Below are 23,554 nucleotides of genomic sequence, written 5' to 3'. Positions count from 1 at the left end.
GTTCAGAAAGAAATGACAGCTGAGCTGCACAGTGCCTTGTGATGGGCCGTGCGAGGAGCCCTCCATCCGGAAGCACCCTAAAGTTCCGCCAACCTGTGTAGAGGGAAGTGCAAAGCAATATTATTATTAATTATTATTATTATTTATTTATATAGCACCATCAATGTACATGGTGCTGTACAGAGTAAAACAATAAATAACAAGACCCTGCCGCATAGGCTTACATTCTAGGTTTCTGTTTCAATTACCAATCTTAGCATAAAAAGGAGGAAGCCTCTACTGGGCCGCCCACAGCTGAGACAGAAGCACGTTTATACCACTCAGATGCTTGTTTGTCCTCCACACAGTCCCAGCTATGAAGAATTTTACAGGGACTTTTCTCTCCTTAACACTCTTCATTTGGACATGCTGGGCACTGGAGCCAAGGGTGTGGCATCCTCATGCCATTGGATTTCAGGAGTGCAAGCAAGCCCTGGAACTTCCTGCACTGGAAGTTCTTCCTGGAGGTGGCTGGGATAACCTGAGGAACCTGGATATGGGGAGAGTGATCAGCCTAAATTACTCTTTGTGCAGAACCACAGAAGATGGCGCTTACATCATCCCCAATGAGGTCTTCACCATCGCCCGCAAACAGAGCTACCTGGAGATGAACTCCGAGATCATAGAGTCTTGGATGGATTACCAGTGTGCCACCTCGGCGTCCATCAATGCAGAGCTGTCCTCTTCCTACATCAACGGCAGGTTCTCCAGTGACTTCCGCAGGATGAAAACCCACCAAGTGAGAGACCAGGCTGTAACCACCAGGGTTCAGGTCAGAAACCTGATGTACACTGTAAAGTTCGACCCTGCGGCCATGTTAGATGAAGGCTTCCGGCAGCAGCTCATTACCATTGCTAGCCAGCTGGAGAACAACCAGACTCGAATGGCTGACTACTTGGCGGAGATCTTAGTACTGAACTACGGCACTCATGTTATCACTGGCGTGGATGCTGGGGCCAGCCTTGTCCAGGAGGATCACGTCAAATCCAGCTTTGTAAAAGGCAGCCGGTCCATGCGAAGTTCTATCACAGCTGCAGCCGGGGTCTCTTTTCAGAACATTGTCAACTTCAAGAGTAGTGTTTCAGTAGGCACAGAAGATGGTTTCACCAAGGAGTACCAGGCCAACCGCACCAATTCTAGGGTGGAGAGCATCGGGGGGTTGCCCTTTTATCCTGGCATTACCTTGAAAGCCTGGCAAGAAAGCATCACCAACCATCTGGTGGCTGTTGACCGTTCCGGCTTGCCACTGTCATTTTTCATCACCCCCACCAACCTGCCAGGACTGCCCAGCCCCACAGTGAGGAAATTGTCCAAGATGGTGAAAACTGCCATCTCCCGCTATTACACTTTCAACACCTACCCTGGCTGCACAAATCCAGCCTCGCCCAATTTCAACTTTTATGCCAACATGGACGATGGGACCTGTGAAGGGGCAGCCACCAACTTCACTTTTGGAGGAGCCTACCAAGAGTGCGCTCAGCTGGAAGGTCCCGATGCCGCCCTACTCTGCCAAAGCCTGGAGCAGAGGAACCCGCTCTCTGGAGCCTTCTCCTGCCCAGTGGGCTATACCCCCGTCCGACTGCGCTCCCAGCAACGGGAGGAAGGGTACAGCCACTTGGACTGCCGGCAAGATTGCCTTGTCTGGAGGCTATTCTGCAAGTGGATTTGCAAGGATGTGATCAAACCCTCCAGAGTGCGATTTAGCTCCTATTGGTGTGCAGCCCAAAGGCCGGTCCCCGAAAACCCAGGCTTCCTCTTTGGGGGCCTCTTTAGTGCCAAGAGCAGCAACCCCATGACCAACGCCCAGTCCTGCCCCTCCACGTACTACCAGCTGAAGCTCTTTGACCAGCTCAAGGTTTGCGTTAGCAGTGATGAAAGGGGGCAGAAGTACTCTGTGCCCTTTGGAGGGTTCTTCAGCTGCGAGGTCGGGAACCCACTGATGGGATCCCACAATGGAACAGAGGACGACCCATACCCCAAGAGGTGCCCGGTGGGATTTAGCCAGCACCTGGCTCTGATCAGCGATGGATGCCAAGTGGAGTACTGCGTCCAGGCTGGGCGCTTCACAAAAGGGTCTCTGCCTCAAGCCCGTCTCCCGCCCTTCACTCGCAAGCCCGCTATCAGCTCCGTCGCCACCGACACCATCCTGGTGGTGAGCAGCAATGGTGAACAGACCTGGGTCAAGGACTCTCAAACTCAGCTGTGGAAGATCGGCAACCCCGAGGATGTGCAGCACAGCATGAAGAGAGACGGGGATGCCGGTCGGAGGCTCTCGAATGGAGAGGCAGCTGGGGTCACTGTGGGGGCCACCACTGGGCTGGCCATCCTGATTGGCCTGGCTGTCTATGGATGCAGGAGGTACAAGAAAAAGGAGTACACTGAGATCGGTGGAGAGGGGGCGAGCCTGATCTCAAGCAACCCTGCCTATGGCCTAGTAGCTGAAATGGAGGATGCACCCCAGCAGCAGGAGGAAAGGCAAGCAGTTTAGTGGGGGTGAGAGTACTAACTGTGCTATACACGTTTCCATGAATTTGCAGTAAGCTTTTGCCGTCTTCTCACCCTGCAAAACTTATGCTGCCAGGCGCAGCCCTAACTTCCCTCTTCCTCCTCTTTAACTGTTCTCAGAGAGTAGATGCAAGAGCAGAGGCAGGAGCTCCCATATGCATGTTCCGTTCAATTATGAACACAGGAAGCTGCCATAGACCCCATCAGATGGCTGGTCCATCTAGCTCAGTATTGTTAACATCAGGGATGGGCAACCTTTTTTCTCTGGAGGGCTGCATCCTTTTGTGGGTAAGAACATCAGAAGCTGCTGGATCAGACCAAGGGTCCATCCAGTCGAGCACTCTGTTCACACAGTGGCCAGCCAGCTACTCACTAGGAACTACAAGCAGGACATGAGTGCAATGGCACCATCCCACCTATGTTCCCCAGCAAATGGTGTACATAGGCTTACCATCTCTGCTACTGGAAGTAGCACATAGCTATCAGGACTAGTAGCCCTTGATTGCCTTCTCCTCTAGGAATTTATCCAACCCCCTTTTAAAATCATCCAAATTGGTGGCCATCACTACATCTTGTGGTAGTGAATTCCATAATTTAACTATGCCTGTGTGAAGAATACCTCCTTTTATCCGCCCTGAATCTCCCACCAATCAGGTTCATGGGATGACCTCGGGTTCTAGTATTATGGTAGAGGGAGAAAATTGTCTCCCTATTCACATTCTCCACACCATGCATAATTTTGTACACTTCTGTCATGTCTCCCTTCAGCCTTTTTTCCAAGCTGAACAACCCCACCTGTTGAAACCTTCCCTCATAGGGTATTCTGTTGAGGAACACATGCATGGCCAGAGCCAAAAGTAGGCAAGGCTACCCCCTTTCCTGTATGCCTCTCTTCCTGACAGCCTCTCCTCCCTCCCTCCCTCCCCCACCCACCAAGAAAACTGCTGGGGAGGAGACAAATGGCTCTCGCCAAAGTTCCAAACCTATAGCTTGAAGAGCTCTTTGGAAATTCAGTATTAGATCATGGGCCACATATGGCCCAAGGGCTGCAGGTTGCTCACCACTGGCTTACACTGACACACAGTAGTTCTCCAGGCAGGAGTATGGCAGAGCTTTAGGAAAGGGCAGTCTTCCCCAACTTGGTGCCCTCCAGATGTTGGGCTACAACTCTCCAAACATCTGGAGGACACCAGGTGGGGAAAGGCTGGAATGGCATATGCTCATATGGTTGTGACAAGACAGCACCTAAATTCATTCTGTGTTCGCCTGTCAGTCTGTACTGCAAATCACTGGTTAAGGTGGCGGTGTCACGAGGCTGCTGTGTGCATACAGATAAGAGGTGATTTCATCACACAGTGGACTTCTAGACGTTATTGTATTAAAGGGGTTGGGGGAATCATGAGCTCACCATAGGCAGTGCAGCCCATACAGAGGGTGTTTTTTTTCTATACACTTCCTGGAAGGTCGTGGGAACATAAAAACCCTTCTGTTAGATATGTTGATTTTCAAGGACAGCCGCCAGAGTGTGTGCAAGATTCAAGGCACACAGAAAGGCGAGGGCCTGCATACCCGAAGCTGGTAAGCAACCGTTTGTGTTAGCGCCCTTGTGCATCCATGCTGACACACCAGATGTAACGAAAGAAGAAAAAAGGATCCCCCATTTGTGCGAGGCAACATTGGGTCAACACCACTCCTTGAACATCCAGGCGCTGCAGCACAGGGCACTTGCCCATCAAAGGAGCACAACCAGAATTGTGCTCACATAGGCATGACCTTCCCCAGGTGCTTGAGACAATGACCCCAAGTATTGGCTACACTGGCTGGAGCTGATGGGAGTTGCAATCCAAAACATCTGGAGGGCCCCAGGCTGGAGAATGCTGTGATATGTTTTAAAACTAGCCACAGCTACCTCTAGAAATCTGCTTCCTGCTGGTCTGCTTCTTGCAGGGGACATCTATGTGGCTCTCACGTGTGTATGTGGGGGTGCTACACTGGTCCCTTGCGTTACCGTAGGACTAGTGGAGATTGCATAAAAGGCTTCCCACTTTGATGGCAAGGCAGCAGGGTGTGTGTACGTGCGCGTGTTAGCCTTCCAATGCCCAACTGGGCACAGGGAAAAGCTGCTCTTTACACATGCCCCATTCCCTGCTCTGAAATGATTTTTGCAAGTGAACCACTTAGACAAGAGGGTAAGTTGGTGGCATCTCTAAGACAGATGCAACACACACAAACACCATTGCCACAGATTCTGCAAATCCACACTCCTCTTTTGCCTTCAGGGGCTGGTGATGGGGAGCCCGGGGGGTGGGGTGGGGGGGTTGAAGCACATGGCACCACTGAAGGAGCCAGATAGGGCCCAGATGCCCCCGTCACCGAGTCCGATCACTCTCTCCCCCCTCTAAGCCTCAGTTGCACGTGAAGGCTGCAAAAACTGCTGCCACCGCATAGATTGTTACTCTCTCTTTTGCCACTAGTTTAAGTAGCTGGATAAAATGTAACTTGACAAGGACAACCCTCCACCATCACTCTCCTCCCATTATAAGACGGGTAATATGAGGACAGAGAAAGCTCTAAATGCATACTTTTTACCAGCAGCTCTCTAGAAGGAATAAACTGAGTAATGGTAGAAACAAGCTGATTTTTCTCCCCATGTAGTAACAGTGGCTAGAATAACATTTCCGTAGCATAGAAGAGGGTTAAGTTGGCTTTTTTGGGAGGTAGTGGGGAACAACACTTCAAGCTCCTTAGAAAAGAAAGCATGCTTATTGCCACGTGCTCACACAGCCTTAGGCTTAAAGGAGGAACAGAAAAAAGGGGGAAACGGATAGGAGAGAATTCAAAGAAATTTCAAGGTCTAGCCCTTCTTCAGTACTGAGATGCCAGAAGTGGAAAGAGGCTGCAAATGCTTTTATCTTTCGACAAGATGGCTTTCTTTTTTCTTTTCTTTCTTCCTGAGCCCACTCCACAAGTGCATCTTTGAATTCACAAGGGTGGTGCATTAGCACAGCGTTATTCTATTGAGAATAGCTCCTCTGCGTTCAGTCAGCAGCCTCTGCTCCATTACAGGAACATAGATCCTCGTGGGGACAGATGACAGGAAAACGGTCTCTCCTTCCACAACGAGTCAGCCTCTGATTTCTCTGTAAACTACAGCAGGTTATTTACACATTTTTCGGCTTTATTTGATCCAGCAAAGGCAGCAGCATATATAACAATGTATTAAAATATACTCCAAAATGCAAAAATACGTTGTGCTCTATTATAAACATGATATTCAATATGTTTGGCAGGAATCAACCTAAATAAACAGCATTTTGTGTGACTTCCATCTACTCCCTAAAGAGTCTGATTTTTCTTTTCAAAGTTGCTCCTATTTGATTGTCTTGCTTTATTGCTTAGTGTTGCAGGCTGCTGAGGAATCAGTTTTAAAGAACGTTTAAAAAGGATGTAGGCACTTATATCTCATCTAAACAAAAATAATAGCGATTATATGCAAGTACAAAATCAGCGGGAAATAGTTTAGCTGTAAGCATAGTTTGTGCTTAGGTGCATTCTGCACCCAGAAACCTCAAATTCTACAATCCGAACAGAATTATGGGAAAAATACCTGTTTATGTTTAGTTTTCCTAATTGGCCTCTATTTCCATAATTCGTGTTAACGCAGAAGTGGAAAAGAAGAAGGGGTCAAAACGAAAGGAATGGGAGTCAGATCTCTAGAAGGATCAGGGAACAATAGGTGCAGCCTGAAACTGCACTCCCTGGGCCTTGGAAGCCCAGAGTAGCCCCACTCTTTGGTGCCAGATCACCTTTCTTGCCGACACACTTTGCAGCTTTAATTACTAAAAGCAGGCATTCAACAAACCCAGATTTCTCCAGCACTGCCTCTTTAGCCCAGGGTGGGGCGTGGGGGAAATCAGCAGTTGTTTAACTTCTGCTTCTATCATGCAGCTGTGAATGGCATAAGGTCTTACTGGGCGGTGCGGGGGGGGGGGGGGAGGGCGGGGAGGCAGCCACCATCCTAGATGGCAGAGTATAAATAGATTCCAAGACTTGTCCCATCTCAAGCCCTCTTTTCCCCCTTCATATTATTCCCTGCCACCCTCTGACACCTAAATGTGAGATTTTGATTCTGCCTAAAATATAAGAATTAAAGTCTATCACTGGGTTAAAGCATCCTCTTAACTGTAGCAAGTGGGCTCTCTATCAGCAATCTGTGGCTCTCAAGACCAAATATAAAGCTTTCCTTGTGATTGAAACACTGCCCCCTTGTGGCCATTTGAAAGCTGGTGTTCTCCCAGCTAGGCAAATTGTACACATTCGCCTGCTCAGGAAGCAGAAACAATGAACAACAAACAGACACACAGACTTGGGAAACACAGACACAAAATGCTCTTCAAACTGGCAGTGCAGTTTTCCTTTTATTGTTACACCCCAAGGGTGCCATCCTCACGCAATGCAACGAACTAGAGACGGGCAAAACGCACCGTTCACAAACAACAAACGAACAATATACAGCATGGCTCCCCTCCCGCCCTCCCCTCCCCTCCCCTCCCCTCCGCTCCCACCCATCCCCAGACCACTACCAGCACCCACACAAACTGCTTCGGGACATGACGAGAACCAGAGGGGAAGAGACCCTTCCCATCACCCCTGATGACAGCGCCCCATCAGGCTATGAAGTATAAAAAATATCAACAGCTGGAGAGTTAAAAGGAAGAAATAAATCAACCAAAACAAAGTAACGTAAAAGGCAAATTGACTCCCTTCAGATGGGAGATGACATTGGCCAGAAGGTCACCTTTCAGAACCCCTCCCCTATCCTGGAGGCTAAGTCACTTTTGAGGGAATGCCATGGCTGCTTGCGAGTCAGGGGGAAGAAAGACCATTATGCTTAAAATGTTAAGGGATGGCGAAACCGACTCCCATGGCGATTTTATGTTCTCTGCGAAGACAACCACTCAATCAGATCAAATCTCCTAGGGAGAAAACCAAGTGGCTGTGAATACAACAGGAAAATGCCTCGTTAAAATTGATGAAGCAGTGTATTCCTATGTATGACAGAAGCCACGGCACTTCCGATCTGGTGATATCCCGTCCTCCCTCTCCCGGTTACTATTATTAAGTAGCAACTGAGGTAAAAATGGAAGGACTTCGTCTTAGGGAACATACAGTTGGGGAATGGGCAAGTAGGACATTGTTTTAGCTTCTACATAAGGGCCTACAGGGAGTGATTTCTGAAACACATTTATATTTCTAGGACAAAGCAGGCATCCCGGATGCTTAATCCTCTTAAAGAGAATGCCGCTGAAAAGGAGGAGAATCTCCGGATGGGATAGACCCAGGAATCCCAGAACCTTAAAAACACACTGCAGGCTTATCAACCAATGTGATGTCTCTGGGCTTCTCCTCTTTCACTCATTCACACACACACCCTTCAACCACCAACTTGGACAAGCATGCAGCCAGTCACCTCCACAAACATGCTTCTTTCTCTTCTCACATGCTTTCCCTCTAACCCTGTCCCATCTTTTATTTCCTCGTCCATGCCTGCCCCATAGAGATTTCACACGTGTTGTTAAGCCCTTTAAAAAGCCAAGGTATTGATTGAGAAAATTGGGGTGGACATGAACCTAATGTAGCATTGGTACAACCATTTCAAAATGGCTGCCAGTCTTACCTCTGAACCATGGCAAACTGCAGCAACAGTAGCACTTAGCCTTCAGGTCTAACTTAAGTACCATTGTGTTACACATCCTAGCCTCAACGTCTCTTTCTCATACATTACAAATATATATATATAAGTATATACACATATACGACAAACCCCCAAAACATGAGGTAAATAAATTCAAATCAGTATCCAGGGGACTCCCCCATACAAACAGTTCAAAGAACCCACCTTGGAGTGTGTGAGGCAAAACCAGGAAGTGTCTCACCTTCACCACCTCCGTAACTCCACTCATTCTAACCCACAACAGAAACAGATCAGACATAAAACAATCCCTTGCAATGCAATTCACAAACAGAAAGAGAGATTGGGGCACATGGTTCCGAATTGGTCTGGAAAAAAGTAAATGTAATGAGACAGAGACACCTGACCGAAACTGTAGCCAAGTCAGTATTGCATCAAGGAGCCCAGCTGGGTCAAGCAGAGCCAGCTGTAGGAGCAAGTGGTAGTTCTGACTTGGTTTGGAATGGATTGGCATTATTTGGAGGCAGGAACAGGCCAGATTTTGATATACCAATGTCAAGGAAACAAGAGGTTTACTGCTCCTCCTTGAGGCTGAACTCCAGATAGCGGCTGCAATTAATTTATTCTGCTCTAGTCCACTTTGAATTCAACCGTGGAGACTTACATGAGGCTGACCCAGTTTGGAATGTATCAAAGAGAAGGAATTTCCAGCCTACTTCCCTAAGGAACTGGGACAGATTCTAGCAGTTAATCAGGCCTACTTCTTAGCTCTTTCGGAACGGGACACGGGAGGCAGCCTCCGAATGTAGGAGGCTGCCAAGAGAGAAGTACCAGACCAGCAAACAGCACATTTCTGACTCACACTGAGTCCACGACATGGAAGCAGCAGTGACGTGACAACATGGAACCAAGCACCTAGCTGGACAAAGAAAAAAGGAAGACCAGGGCTGGTTTTAATCCTCAGTGCCTTTGCAATGGAGCCATCTTCTCGGCCCTGGAGTGGTACCACCAGAGACACCTTAAGCTATGCCTCCAAAACACAGCTTCTTTTTCACAGAATTTAAAGTGGGTCCCTAATTTCCCCACACAAAGATGCCATCTCACCCCAAAGAGAGGGATGACAAAGACAGACATCTGAGCTACAAACGTAAAGCAGCCTTGGATGCTAAGGTTAATATAACCTCAGGCCTCATTAGGACGCTCCACCCCATGCCCAAGAGGAGCTGGGGAAAAACACCCTCCTTGGTTGGTTTGCTCCTATTAGCCAAGTGCTAATAGGACAGTGGTTTCTCATCCGAGCAAGCCCCTACGCAAACTGTTGGATAGGCAGAGCTGGGCCCTTTAAGAGGCAGATTGTGGCTGTGGCAGGAGGAAGAGGAGGAGAGGACAGAGCAGGCACAGTGGAAGAGGGAGGGAGCTTGATCCATGGAACTTGGTTAAACTTGTAGCTCCACCCCCAGGGCAAGGCCCTTCCCCTCTCCTCCCCCACTCTTCCTCCCCCACTCTCAATCCTTTTCCTGAACCACACTCTCCTCTGTAATGCCTTGGGCTGCCAGCTCCGTCAACACATTGTCTATGTAGTTGGGATCAGGGTAGCCGTGGCCAGTAAGGTTGGAGCCAAACTCCGTCTTGTGGTGAATCTCGTTCCAGATCACTGTATCCGATTCGCCGGTAGTGCTCGAGGTGCCAATGGCAAAGATCAACCGCCGATCCCAGGCTACCAGTAGCAGTTTCAGCACCTGGAGGAGGAAAGGGATAGGCATTGAAGGAATTGTGTGCAAAATCCACAGTAAGCCATCCTGTGTGCATCTGGTGCACTTGCAAACTTCTGCATGCCCAAATGCAGGAATACAAATGTAACATAAGAATGGCCATAGCCATCACTACATCTTGTGGCAGCGAATTCCATAGTTCAACTATGCACAATGTGAAGAAGTACTTCCTTTTGTATGTTGCATGAATAGATTCCAGAATCTCATACTTGCACAATTCTGGTAGCAAGAATTGTGCAAGTATGAGATTGTGGAATCTATCCATGCAACATACAAAAGTTTACACCGGGCAGTGATGGCATTCAAGCATTCCTGATGCATGGGAAGGGGCCAATGCAATGCCCTTTTCCAGAACGCCCCCTTAGATGGGAAGGAGGCTCCCTTCTCATCCAAAAGGAGAAAGCTCTTCTTAGTCCTAAGCACAGGGGTGCTGCAGTAAATAAAGAGGGTGGGAGAAGACTTGCCTGGAGTGCAAAGAGGGTCTCCTCTTCCCCATATTTTATCCACTCTTAAAGGATAAATTACCTTAGAGCAGCCTTCCCTACCCTGATGCCCTCCGGATGTTTCAGACTTCAACCCCCATAATTCCCCAGGCAGCACAGCCCATGATCAGGAATCTTGGGGAAACATCTGTAGGGTACCCACTTGAGGAAGACCGCTCTAGGGGATATAGACAAACTGGGTTGCAATCAGGAAATACAGTTCTGTCACTGAACAGGGAAAACTTTGCTTCTGTGCTATCATTAGTTAACCTTTGGGGTGCTTCACAGATGGACCCCATAATATAGGGGAGCTGGCACCAGGAATGGCTCCTTCACAGTACTTGTGCAGTTAAATGAATGGCCGCTTATATTATGAGGTGTAAGTGTGTACAGCAGGAGTGTAGAACCTCAGGACCATGAGCTAAATCCAGCCTGCCTGAGGGCCACATCCAGCCCTCAGGGGTTCCCCAGATGGCCCCACTCCCTTTCCTCAAATTGATGAACATTTAGGGGTTTTCCAGCTTTTGTGCATCCCCTGCCCCCATTCTAAAAGGCAGAAACGCCTCTCCTAAGGCAGTAAGAGCTTAAAGCTAAAAAAAGTTATGTATGCTGGTATATTTTTTCATATAATTTCCCCACCCCTCATGCCTTTGGTCCTGCCCAGAACTTCTCCAAAACGGAATTCAATGTGTAACATGAAGAAGCCTTTCGCTGCAAATGAATTAGGCAGCCAGTCTGAGCTGATTATCCCACAGCGCCGAACAACTCTTTCCTATTCCCTTGTCTAGACCTCCCCTGATTCCCATCCCCTTTTGACCTTTTCTACATCACATTAATGCCACTTATAATAAGGCATTCCACAGTGCCATAAGCTAATATTTAAGGGAAGAGGATTTCATGTTTTGATTCAACAATATCTGGGCTTTAGAAAAATTATCCTGGCACAGCTTCAAAACCAGAGAATCTCTCTGAACATCGGAGAATGCAAAGAGCTCTCCCTGCGGGACTGAGATTCAACCTGCAACAAAGGTACACCAGGGCTTTGTGGAATCTCCAAAAACTGCTCTTAAGGGGGGTTCATTGGAGCGGTGACTTCAGAACGTATCAAGACAGCTTAAAAAGTTCTTGGATTGAAAAACAACCTAGTGGGAAAGGAGATGTAAGCCAAACAGATTCAATATAAACTCATTAAGGCATATAGGGAGTGCTATTACTGACTTGCCTAACTTTTATCAGCTTCTTCCCCTACTTAAAACAGGGGGAAAGAAGAGATTCCAGGCAATCTCCCAGTGATGCTCTAAAAGAAACTAAGGCTGCTAGCAGATAAAGCAGGGTTTCCCTATGCCATTCTTTAGCTTGCTTTCACTAGCCAGGTCCCCATGGCAGCCATTATGTGATTCACCACATCTACCATGGGAGCCATTTTGTCATAGTGCCCTCAGCAGTTTCTCAAATTCAAAAATTTGCCCTTGGGTCCATAATGTTTGGGGACCCCTGAGATTGGGAATTAATCCAATATGGTGATTCAGTCAACCCCATACCTACAAGTCACAAAGGGATCACCACCCACCCCCATTTGTCCAAGACACCGACCAGGAGATCAGTGGGCTCAATATATGACACATGTACACAAAACACTAAGGCAAATTTGGCTCCTTTTCACCCCTGGCTGCTGCTTCTGCTCACACTTCTGGTTTTTAGTGCTCATGTCATCGAGGAAGCTGTTATTTGGATGACACTTGAGATGTGGAGTTCCCACACCATACCTGGCAATTTTATAAGCTGTTCTTTAAAACCATGTGGTCTACCAGCCCTTGGGGACATTTCATCCAGTACAAGCTATTTACCATCGTTCTCTCCTTTCCAATTCCATGGAGTAGGGTTTGGCCTGAGATCGGAGTTCCATTTCAGAGATCCTTTCAGGGGCTGCACTCCAGTGGGGGTGGGGGAGGCAAAAGGGGGAGGGCTAAAAAAAATCCTAGCGTATTTTAGCTTATTTATTTATTTTATTTATTTATTACACTTATATACCACCCCCATAGCCAGGGCTCTCTGGGCAATTTAAAGCTCTTGCTCCAGAGAGGAAGCCTTAGGAGAAGCATTTCAAACTTTTAGAACCAGGGTGGTTGGGGATGCACAAAAGCAACAACACTACCAATGATTGGTGGCTGGGGGGAGGGGTGTGGCCTTCTGGGGAACCACAGAGGGGTGGATCTGACCCCTGGGCCTGAGGTTCTATACCTCTGCCATTCAGGACAGGAAAGGTAGTTGGTTCCCATTATCCACACAGAAGGAAAAGCAGAAAGAAACAAGGTGCAAGGGACTGTGTGGTGTAGGGGCCGGAGTGCTGGACGGACTCAGGTTCAAAGATCTACTCAGCCACGATTGCTTCCTGGGTGATCTTGGGTTATTCACTTTCAGCCTAATCTACCCTATGGGACTGTTGTGAGGATAAGGGAAAGGGGACATACCATATACACTGCACCAAGCTTCTTGGAAGATGGGAGGAATCCCCCCACAAGTCAATATATTTTATTTACTCATACTAGTTTAGTACCAATTTTCAAGCATAATTGTTCTCAAAGTGGTCCACTGTGTGAAAAGTGGTTGCCACGTGTGCAAGTCGTTTGGAGCTAGGTGTGGTGCCTTAATGGCTTGCTAGATGTCACGTAGGTACGTCTTGTCAAGAAGGTGGGGCTAGACTGCTGCAAGCATGCCAAGAAATGTTCTGCATTTGTAACTGCAGGAGTAAAGGACGATCCCCTGGCTATGTGTGCTCTCTCGTTATTCGGTTGGAAATATTGCACAGATGTTTTCCTCCAGTGCTAGAAGCCACTACAACGCAATCCTTCCTCCCATCCCTTTTCTTAGGGAAAACCAGCACAGAACATTTTAACATTCATAAACCTTATAAGCTGTGCAAAAAAGTTAGCATCATCGTTCTCACAAATGTGTAAACTGAAGCTGTGGTAAGTCTTCCACTGGATTGCTTAAAGAAGCAAGCCTATGAGCGTCATCAGACAAGCATTTTATCGCACGTTCGTTACTGCCCACTCATGGCTTTTTGTGCGTACTTTAGACGACGATGCTGTCTGCCTCCCGCACATCTCCTGCTCCTTCTGGCCTTTGGTCCATCAGAAAATAGACCCCAGTAAATCAGAATGTTTTTTTAAATGAAACGTGCCATTTCCTGATGTCTGCAGGAAAAGCCGTATGATAAAAACGCCCACTGAATGGACCACAGTCATTGTTTACTTCCTCTTTCTTCCCGTGTGTGTGTGTGTGTTTGTGTGTGAAGAAAGAGGAAGTATTGTGGGACAGAGGTGGGGGGGGAAGCGACGGGAAGGAAATGCAATTCTCCCCCCCCCCCATCTGATGACGCTCTATGACAAAACCAGGAATGCACTGACCCAGACCAGAACACAGAGTACTGCTGCCTTTCTCACCGTGGCATAAATGACCATGCTAAGACACGGCACATTCCAGAGCCCTCTTGGGAAGCTTGCTTAACACCAATAGTGAAAAGATAGCACTTACCTTTCTGCCTCTCTCGCTGTCTGGGAGGTAACAGTGTCGAGGGAATCCCCGGGCAGTGAAGCTCTTCCCAGGATTTGGGTGCTCTGGTCCCTGGGAAGATAGAGAGAGAATGGGAAATATGAACTAAACTGACTTTTAAAATATCTTCAAAGGAGGTTCATTGGGTGAGAAAAAAATCAGATAATCTCTAAATATCATACTCTCCTTTGGTAAGGAACAGGGATGGGCGAATGAGCAATGTCTGAACTCACAAAATTTGTCAAAACATCAGCTTGCTTCTTGTTTCTCCTTGGTTTGTGCTCACATTTGTGCTCACTGTTCAATTTGCGCAAACAGGAAAATTGCACAAAACAGCTATCAAACACAAAAACTGCAGAAAGTAATCCCCAGACTTGTGCAAAGTTCTCCCATAGACTAAAGCAGGGGTAATATAAAAGTTATGCATTTTCGAGAAAGTTGTGCATTTTTCAGAATTTGAGCCTTTTGAGAATGCACATTTTGTGAATGCAAATGCAAGTTCAGGAATTTTCAAACATTTTCAGAGATGTTTTCAAATGCGTTCCTGTTCATGTGCAGGGTTGTGAGTGGGGCAGTTTTGAGTGATATGCATGCTTAAACAAAATTCTCATATATGCCTAGTGGCGAAGCCAAGGACAAAGAGTTCAGTTCAAGGATTCCACCCACAGTCCACCCTACTTCTCCCCCTGAATTTACAACTGTGGTCCTATTGTCAGGCCCCTGCCCAGAGCCAGAGTCTCACCTGAACCCCTGGTGGGATGTTGTAGATAATACGGATGGTTTTACTGTCGAAGTGTCCAGGCAACGAATGGGGAATGAGGTGATATTCCATCTTTCCAGGAGGCTGGGTGCCAGTCTTCACCCCATAGATGGTTTTGCAGGTCGGACACTGCAAGCTCCCATCCTAAAAGCAAAATGGACAAGTAATAAGACCAGGCCAGAATAGCACAAAATAAAAAGACAGCAGGCTGACGTTAAATAATACTACATCCACTCCCAGCACCATAAAATAATTGGCAGAATAAATTTGTAGTCTCGAAGGCGCCACAAGACTCTGCTGTGGACTGGCAATGGCTCTCCAGGATTTTAGAGGGTCTTTCTTCCCCATGATCCGCTACCTGATCTTTTACTTTTCAGCATACAACAAAGACATTTTTTAAAAATGAAATGTGTGAAGCATTCTTAAGCCCCAGTGAAAGGTGTTTTAATAGGTTACCTTGGAGAAGATGCAGCCAAGAAACATGGGGGAGAAAGCTTGTCATTACAGTAATGTTCCCAGAAACGTGATGTATTCAGCATTGCTTTGAACTTAGCTTAGACGTGATGGACTTTTTTTCACTTGCATGGTCAGCCCAAGGGAGAATGCCAGAGCCGTTAGGTGACCAAGGCTAATGCAGCTCATTTAAAATGCAAAATGGAACCTCAGAGATCAAGTCTCTCTAACTGTGGGCTTCAACTAGGGCTGTGTATATTCTGCATACATTAAAAAAAAACAATTCTGCACCAAAGAAACCTAGATTCTACCATTAATAAATGATGCATACTTGCACTGAATTTGCATAATTTATTGTGCTTCCTCCAGCTAAGACAGAAGAACAAAGAGTTATACACTCCACTGGGGCTCCATTCCCAAATCATTGCAAGTCGTCCCATCAGTCTCTTTTGGCTCCTAAGAGAGACCCTGCTTATACATTGCTTTATCTCCACAGTCACAAGGCCTAGAAACTTGGTTAATAATAATAATAATCAGGTTCTCAGGATGCTTCTATCATGCCATTGCAGATGCACAGAAAGAACAGAAACGTTGGCTTTGATTCATTAAGGAGGGACAGGTGGCTTATGGTGACCACTTCCTGTGGGGCATCTCTAGCCACATGAAGCGACAGCCACGTGTAGTCTCTGGCCACACCCCTGCTTCCACTTGTAGTCTCTGGTCACACCCTGGCCACAGCCCTGCTTTCCCAGCAGATGTAGCATGTAGGAGTGTACTAAGAAATGGTTTGCCACATGGCCAGGTATTACAAATGTGACAATGTTCTCCATATGGTTTCAGCCATCACAGGGAAATAATAATAATAATAATAATAATAATAATAATAATAATAATAATAATTTGTTACCTGCCTCTCCCTCTAGATCGAGGCGGGGTACAACACAAATAAAAACACCATAAAATACATACAACTAATTGTGTGTGTATGTACCATGCGTGTATGGTGCCAGGTACCGCTCCATCGTGCCTGGGTCCAGCTTCAGCTCAGAGCCCCCCTCCCTCCTGCCACTGTCACTGCTGAACTTTGCAACTAAGAATCTAGTGCCTGAATTTGCTTTTCTTTTTTCTCTCTCGCCTCCCTCCCAATCCCCTTTCCTATAGTGTCATGTTTTTCAGATTGTAAGCCTGTGGGCAGGGACTGTCTTAAGAAATATTTTTATAAGCCGCTTTGAGAGCCTTTTTGGCAAAAGGGCAGGATAAAAATGCTAAAATAAATAAATAAATGTGGTGTGTATTTATAGGCTGCTTTTTGACACACGGTATATAAACATATTAAAAATACAGGAAAACAACAACACAAGTTAAAATGTGCAACCCAAAATACAATCAATAGTCAGACACAGAACGAGATTCTTTAAAAATACTTCTGAACAAAGGAGAGCATTCCAGAATCTGTGCGCCACAAACAAGAAGGCCCTGTCCTACATAACCACCAGCCATACTTCAGACAACAGAAGAAAGTAGAACAAAGCTTCTAAGTGGGTGGGAAGAATCATGTAGCAAGCATTTTGCCAGATTCTAATCTAAGTAGGCCTGATTCACACAATCTTCAATGTTTGCTCCCGAGCAGAATTCATAATGCATCCACCCGAGACTGCAGGTGTATCCTGCCCACCTCTGCCACCCTCTTCCCATAACACACCTTGTTTCCGTTGTTGTACATGGCCACGAGGCAGTGGAGGTGATACATGTGGCCACACTTGGAGAGCTTGCCCACCAAATCTGGCTTGATGGCTGGCTGAGGCCCCTTGTAGCCTGAAGGGGCAGAGAGGCGTTCCATGCAGATGGTACAGTCCTAAAAGAGGGAGGGGCAGGAGACAATGATAAACAGAAGAGCTAAGTATGTGCACACATGGAAAGACTGGTCTGAATGAAAGGCAAGCTACAGTGGCTAGAACTCTTGCTACCATAATGTCCTCCTTGGAAACAATGAAATAAATATGTGTAAAGCTCATCCTGCAACTCCCATCACTCTACAGTCCAGGGATGGGCAACTTGTGGCCCTACAGAAGGTTTAGCTTACAACTTCCATCAGCCCCACCTAGCATAGCCAATGCTGAGGCATGAAGGGAGTTGTAGGCCAAAATATCTGGAGGACCGCAAGTTGCCCACCCTTACTCTACACCAGTGGTCTTCAACTGGTGGGTCGCAACCCAGAAGTGGGTCATGAGATCAGTCTAGATGGGTCGCAGCAAAGCTATTGCCGTCATGTTAGGCAAATGTGAAAATGGGTCCCATGTTGCAGATTGGGAGTCCGAGGTGGGTCTTGGGTCTGGACCAGTTGAAGACTATCACCTGCTGCTCTACGCCACCTGCCATACAGGCTTCCAACGATCTCCCCCACATCCCATCCCCAATACATAACAAAGCTCAAAGGAGCAGAGGAAGCTGCTTAAATCACATCAGGCTATTGGCCCATTCAGCCCAGTATTGTCTGCTCTGTCTGGCAATGACTTCTCTTTCCTCTCTCCCTTTTAAGTCCCTCCACAAAATCCACTTCTCCAGCAAAGCCTCTATCAAAATTACCTTACCTGCACCTCCACTGAGGCTCCCACGTTCTATCTTCAGTGAATACTTATTTGTCAATCCATGACCTCTTTCCTCACCCAGATCCCCTTTCCGCAGTGTAGTTTATAAGCCCACTGGGTGGAATCTGCGTCACTTCTGTATTCTGGACCATGCCCAGTACACCATCAGTGCTAAGTAGATGGTTAGCAGTAGTAACAACAGTTCTAGTAAGGTTGGGAAAATTGATGCTCTGCACTAAAACAAAGTTCTGCACCGGAGCAAACAGACATCTGCACCCAGAAAACTGGAAGTCCCATCTCCAGGCCCAACACTGGAGCTACTGTACTACACTGGCCTCAACAAACCCAGACATGATATATAGAAAGAACCAGGCTCACCTCATCTGGAGGGTGGCGCACCTTCTGCAGGTATTTTTTCAATACTTCCTCAGGGGTTTTGCCTGGAAGAGATGAGAGAATTGGAGGGATCATTCCTGAGAGCTTTCACAGAGCCTCCTAGAACCATTTTGGTAGCAATATTGTAGAAACCCACCCCACCCATCAGCCATTAAGTTGCCTTCCCCCTGCTTTGTGTTTGGCTCTCTTCCCACCCAAGTCATTTGGAGCTATTTGCTTTGCACATACTGGCTCAATTCTGATATCCTCATTGATGAGCTATAGTTAGGGCTGCCTGCCTCTGAAAGTCTCTGCACCATAGAGATAGTGCTAAGCAGACAGAAAATGAGCACACATAAGCAGCTCTTGCTGGTGGCTCCCCAAGCACACCCTCTCCGTGGCACTCTCATCGGCCCAAAACCCAGCTCTTGCTGATTGATTGATTGATTGATTTTATTTACTTACTTACTATGACCCTGTTCAGATGGCATGCTCAACCACCATGTTTAAGCATTTTGAGCTAAACTTTATGGCACAGCCATGTCATGTGAACCATTCCTAACAGTGGTGGCTGCATAAACACCATTTAAACACACTCACTGACCATTTGCTGCAAAAGGCTTAGCCTAACCATGGCTTAGCGTGTTGTCTGAACAGGCCCATAATTTCTATACCACCCAATAGCCAAAGCTTTCTGAGGGTTCACCAAAGTTAAAACCCCAAAATACAACAAGACAAAATATAAAACCTTTAAAAGTTTAAAACAGAATAAAACCAGAGTAAATGCCAACAGCAGTGTAAACATCTAAAAACAGTGCCACACATCTAAAAACAAAAGTGGAAGACTAATCATTGCCAGTGTGCAGATCACCATCTAAGATTAAAACAAGACCAATCACAACAGCACATCTTTTTACATGTAAGAAACATCTACAGCAAGGATAGAAAGACAAATTTCCAGTTTACATTCAACATTCGAATCCACTCATAGCCCCAATGCCAAACTCAGGTGTGCAGAGTGCAAAGATTGCATGCCTGCCATGTTGTGAGTGCGTCTGTCTGTCCATCCATCCTTCCCTCTCAGGGATGTTATGGGATTCCTGAAAAAGTCTCTACCCAGTTTGAGGCTGCAGTCCAGAGTTGGGCTAAGCAACACTCCTCACTTATCTCCATGCCTCCTGCAGGCTTGATTGTTGCTGCCTCTGTTGCTTCCACCCAGGTATCTCACACATCCGAGGCCATTCAAACCCAGACTTGGTCAGATGCAGAAACAAGGCTCTTTGCAGTTGGGTAGACAAGCAACGGTGCACAAGAGGGAATTCTGCAGGTGAGGCTATTGTTAACTGGCTGGCTAAGTAATTGGCACAGATGTGCTATACAAAAACCTGTGTCCAGTGCTGAGAAAAAGTCAATTCCTTCAAGGAAAAAAAAAAAGGCAATGCCTCAAGAAAAAAGCACTAATTTATTTATTTATTTATTTATTAAACTTATATACTGCTCCCATAGCCAGGGCTCTCTGGGCGGTTTATATTTCATTACTAATGAAATGATTGTGCACATATGAACGTAATTTTTACTGTATGCATTTTAACGTTGGGAGGGCTTCTGCCTTATAAATATTTTGAATGAATAAAATAACATCAATTGGGGTTGAGGGGAAAGCCATGGCCTTTTACCAACTCCCTCCCCCGTTCCTCAAGAACAGGAAAAGTGTCGCCATACTATAAGTCGTAGCATCCTGTGGCAGGATAGATGCAAGAAGGCAAGCAAGCTCATCACACCAGACAACTCCTGTTGCTCAGCTCTCCTCAGCCACAGAGTGAAACAGCCCAGGGGCTGCGTCTTTGAAGACACAGCAGCAGAACCACAGCACTCGTCTTCAGGCCTGTTCACCACCTTTTATGAATTCCTACCCAAAGCAGGCTTCCTGGCACAAGCTTCCTGAGAAGATTTTGTCCTGCTTCTCTTTCCTCCCCATGTCAAACTCTCAACGTTAAGTTCCCTTCCTTCTACTTCGTGCCTATTGCTCTAGTCATACTTGCCCACTTCCTCTGGAGCAGCCTTCTAAAAACAAGTTATCTGCATACGTTCCTCCTTGTATGTTTCTATGTTGTCCAAACAGAAATCAAATGAGCTGTGTATAGGCTTGCCCTTCCAGAAGTTCATCAGACTCAAGCTGATAAGGCCATGGATACTAATGTGATTTGCACTTAAAAAAAAAAAAGTATGCAGCAAAGAAGAAGCAATGTTGTTTATGATTACAGGGCCCTCAACCCATTCTGTGGAAACTTCTTTACAAGAACTAACAAAAATGCAAACCACAAGCTGTGCTCTGGAATTGCGTCCCATTTATTTATTCCTTGCATTTATATACTGTCTTTCTGTAGCCAACCAAGTGGTTTGCAAGAATTTGGACAAGAATAATAAACAAAATACAAATATAATAAAACATTAAAAGCAACCTTTAAAAAAGCCTTAGCGATTAAAAAAAAACAAATTAAAAAGATGCATTTTGACCCCTTTCCTGAACACAGACACGGTGGGGACCAGTCACAACTCTCAAGGGAGTGCAAAGAGAGTGCATTCTAGAGTTTGGGAGTAACACAGGAGAAAGCCCTTCCTGTGTGCTGGACAACCAGGCCTCCCCATCCCAAATAAGTTCAGCTATAGTAATTACACAAATAACCCTTTCTACGATTCTAAGTTAGCAACTCTGCGATGCACTTGCAGCATTCACCAAAGTGTTTTTTCATTCTGTGCCAAGGTAACTGACACAGTAGACGAGGGGGCAGGGGGGGAAGGGGCATACCATAACTCAGTGGTAGAACATGCAGATTCAATCCCCGGCACCTCCAGGTAGGGCTTGGAAAGACTCCTGTCTGAAACCATGGAGACCTGCTGCTGCCAATCAGTGTTGACAATACCTGGTCTGACTTAGAGCTTCTCGACATGAGCGATTTATTGCGCACTCACAGAAGTTTGTGGGACCTTTACATGACACCATTAACCTCCCTCTACGGCTCTCCCATGCCTTCCCTGCCCCCGTAATCTTGCTTTAAAAACAATCAGAGATAATGCACTATTTAAAATTATCATGGGATACGATACAGCCACTAGATGGTGCTGTTTCACTGAACTTTACAGAGAGGGAAAGTTTTCAATTCCAAACCCCTGGTCATTTGTCTCCAAAATGAGGTGTAGTCAACATAGAAAGACCCCAGAAGAAGAAAAAATGGTCAGGGTGCAGGGGTTTTCCCTTAATGTATAAGGCAGCTTTCTATGTTCCCCAAGAAACACCCATTGGTAAGGGCTGAAAGGCAAGTCAGGGATACAGTTCCAGAAATTGCAATGCAACCAGTTGTATACCCTATATACTAACAGTGAACTCAATTCATTCTCTGAGTATGGATCCTTACGTGGATAAAACAGCAACACCCACACACAAGAGGGAGGTACCAGCAGGCTTAGGTGAATTCCAAGCATTAAAGAAGTACTGGAAATCTTTAGAAAAAAACATTAAGTAAACCAATAAAAACTAAGCAGGCTCAATGGCCAAACAATGCTGACTCACAGGGGGTGGGGGCGAAATGGAATGGCGCCTTCTGGAAAATGGCACCACTGGCTGGAACTCTGAACAAGAGCACTCCATGCTGCAACATTTTGTTGCAGGTCCACTGGTTCAATCTATTGTCTCAGAGTATTAAATAGCTTACTGTTCATCATCTACCATGTTTTCTACCTTCCATTGACTTCACAATGCAGCTTTCTTCTTTGTCTGAGAATGTAAACTCCAGTTCTTCAAATTCCTGATATCCTCATAGAATATTGTAATGTGGGAAGGGGAGGAGGTACATTTGGGCTGGGACTTAATAGGCTTACAAACACAAAATACAAAACACCTGGCTGTGGGTGGGCTTAACTACAGCCAGATCCCACATGTGTTTACTCAGAAGTAAATGCCATTGTGATCAATTGAACTTACTCCCCGTGGGCTGTGTACAGGACTACAGCCTTAAGTTGGCCATCTAAGCAAACTCAGCAGGAGAGTGTAATGCTCTTGGCAAGAGGACTTTTGTTTCTAGGGGCTCCAGGCTGACTGGAAACACCACCTGCAGATCTGGAAGCTTTAGATCCCGGATGCCTGGGGCTCTCTAGGATCTTGGTGAGGGAAAAGCACTCTGGACCTGCTCTGGGGGATGCATATATTCTCAATTCATATGTTCCAAGGTTGCGTATGGGCACTGTTCCACCCTGGAGATCTCTGGCACAAATGAAGCCTTGGCTGTTGGTCATGCGATGGACATTTTGAGCATACCTGCCTTTGTCAGAGTTATAATGAGTGGGGAGGGAGGTGTGCTGGACAAGAGATTGTGGGCCCTGTAGCTGACTGTTTGTGCTTCTGCCAGTGAAACTGATTAGGCTTCTAGCTTCCTCCCCCACCCCCACCCCCTAATGGCACATGGAAGCATAGATTGTTATGTGTCAGGCAGATGTGAAGTACTCTGGAGAAAGAACAATTACAAAAGGGAAACGCCACATCGGATAGGGAGTGCAGTGCAGCATGCTTGCTATGGTTGGGTTGGGAAATCATGAGGGGGTGGAGGATATGTGTAAATCAACAGCAGGGAACATGTGTTAGGTAATGCAACAGACGGGAATCATCCAAGGGAAAGTTTTGGAAGAACACTGATTGGCTATCTGCCATTGTCTCTGGCTATCAACAGATGCAGCCGTACGCTGGTATGGGACAGAAAAGTGGGGGTGGGGAGGGAGCAGCACAGGGCAGCAGAATGATGCCTGAGAACAGGCGGTCCCCCAGCCTTTGGGGTTCATGTTCATGTTGAAATTTGAGCAATGATTGTGGCTACTACCACAAAATGGCTGTCACGGAGGCTTGGCTAGTCACAAATGCGAAGTAATTTGCCCAAGAAACGGAGTATAAGGCAGAGGTTGGGTCTGAGCTCCAAGTCTCAAGCCAGATGTTTGACATTATTAAACTATCTATTTCCCAGAAGGAAAACTGGTGACACTCAAAAGAAATCCCCCACAGAAACACACACCCTGGTCCCCCACCCAAGATTAAAACAATGACAACAGCCTCCCAGGACAATATGTTCTGCACCACCCTAGGATGCTCCCCACCCCACTGTCCCCTCAACACCCCCCATCCCACCCCAAGCTTACCAAGCAGGGGCAGGTCACTTTTTCTTTCTTTTTTCCTGTCTTTCCGAATATGCTTAAGGCAGTTTAGCTAGGAGCACTGGAAAGCAAAGCACTAGGGTGACCATATGGAAAGAAGGACAGGGCTCTTGTACCTTTAACAGTTGAATAGA

The 23,554-nt window shown here is 46.6% G+C and overlaps 2 protein-coding genes across 2 annotated transcripts in view; one reads left to right on the top strand and one right to left on the bottom strand.

Moving 5' to 3' along the window:
* Nucleotides 1-355: 355 nt before the first annotated feature.
* MPEG1 (macrophage expressed 1) lies at nt 356-2,616 on the top strand. Its single transcript, XM_063118714.1, has one exon. It carries the CDS (start codon nt 356-358, stop codon nt 2,525-2,527), a length of 2,172 nt encoding a protein of 723 aa, XP_062974784.1. The 3' UTR covers nt 2,528-2,616.
* Nucleotides 2,617-7,119: 4,503 nt separating this feature from the next.
* Nucleotides 7,120-23,554, bottom strand: part of DTX4 (deltex E3 ubiquitin ligase 4) — a 38,943-nt gene continuing 22,508 nt past the window's right edge. Inside the window, exons 5-9 of the mRNA XM_063116919.1 lie at nt 18,225-18,286; nt 16,961-17,113; nt 14,788-14,949; nt 14,028-14,117; nt 7,120-9,975 (exon numbers count right to left, since the gene is read on the bottom strand). Coding sequence (XP_062972989.1) covers nt 9,742-9,975; nt 14,028-14,117; nt 14,788-14,949; nt 16,961-17,113; nt 18,225-18,286 — 701 coding nt within the window. The 3' untranslated portion in view covers nt 7,120-9,741. The remainder of the gene's footprint in view (nt 9,976-14,027; nt 14,118-14,787; nt 14,950-16,960; nt 17,114-18,224; nt 18,287-23,554) is intronic.

Source organism: Elgaria multicarinata, chromosome 2 (assembly GCF_023053635.1).
Source record: "Elgaria multicarinata webbii isolate HBS135686 ecotype San Diego chromosome 2, rElgMul1.1.pri, whole genome shotgun sequence".
In the NCBI taxonomy this organism is placed as follows: domain Eukaryota; kingdom Metazoa; phylum Chordata; class Lepidosauria; order Squamata; family Anguidae; genus Elgaria; species Elgaria multicarinata.
This window is presented reverse-complemented; position numbering and strand designations above follow the sequence as displayed.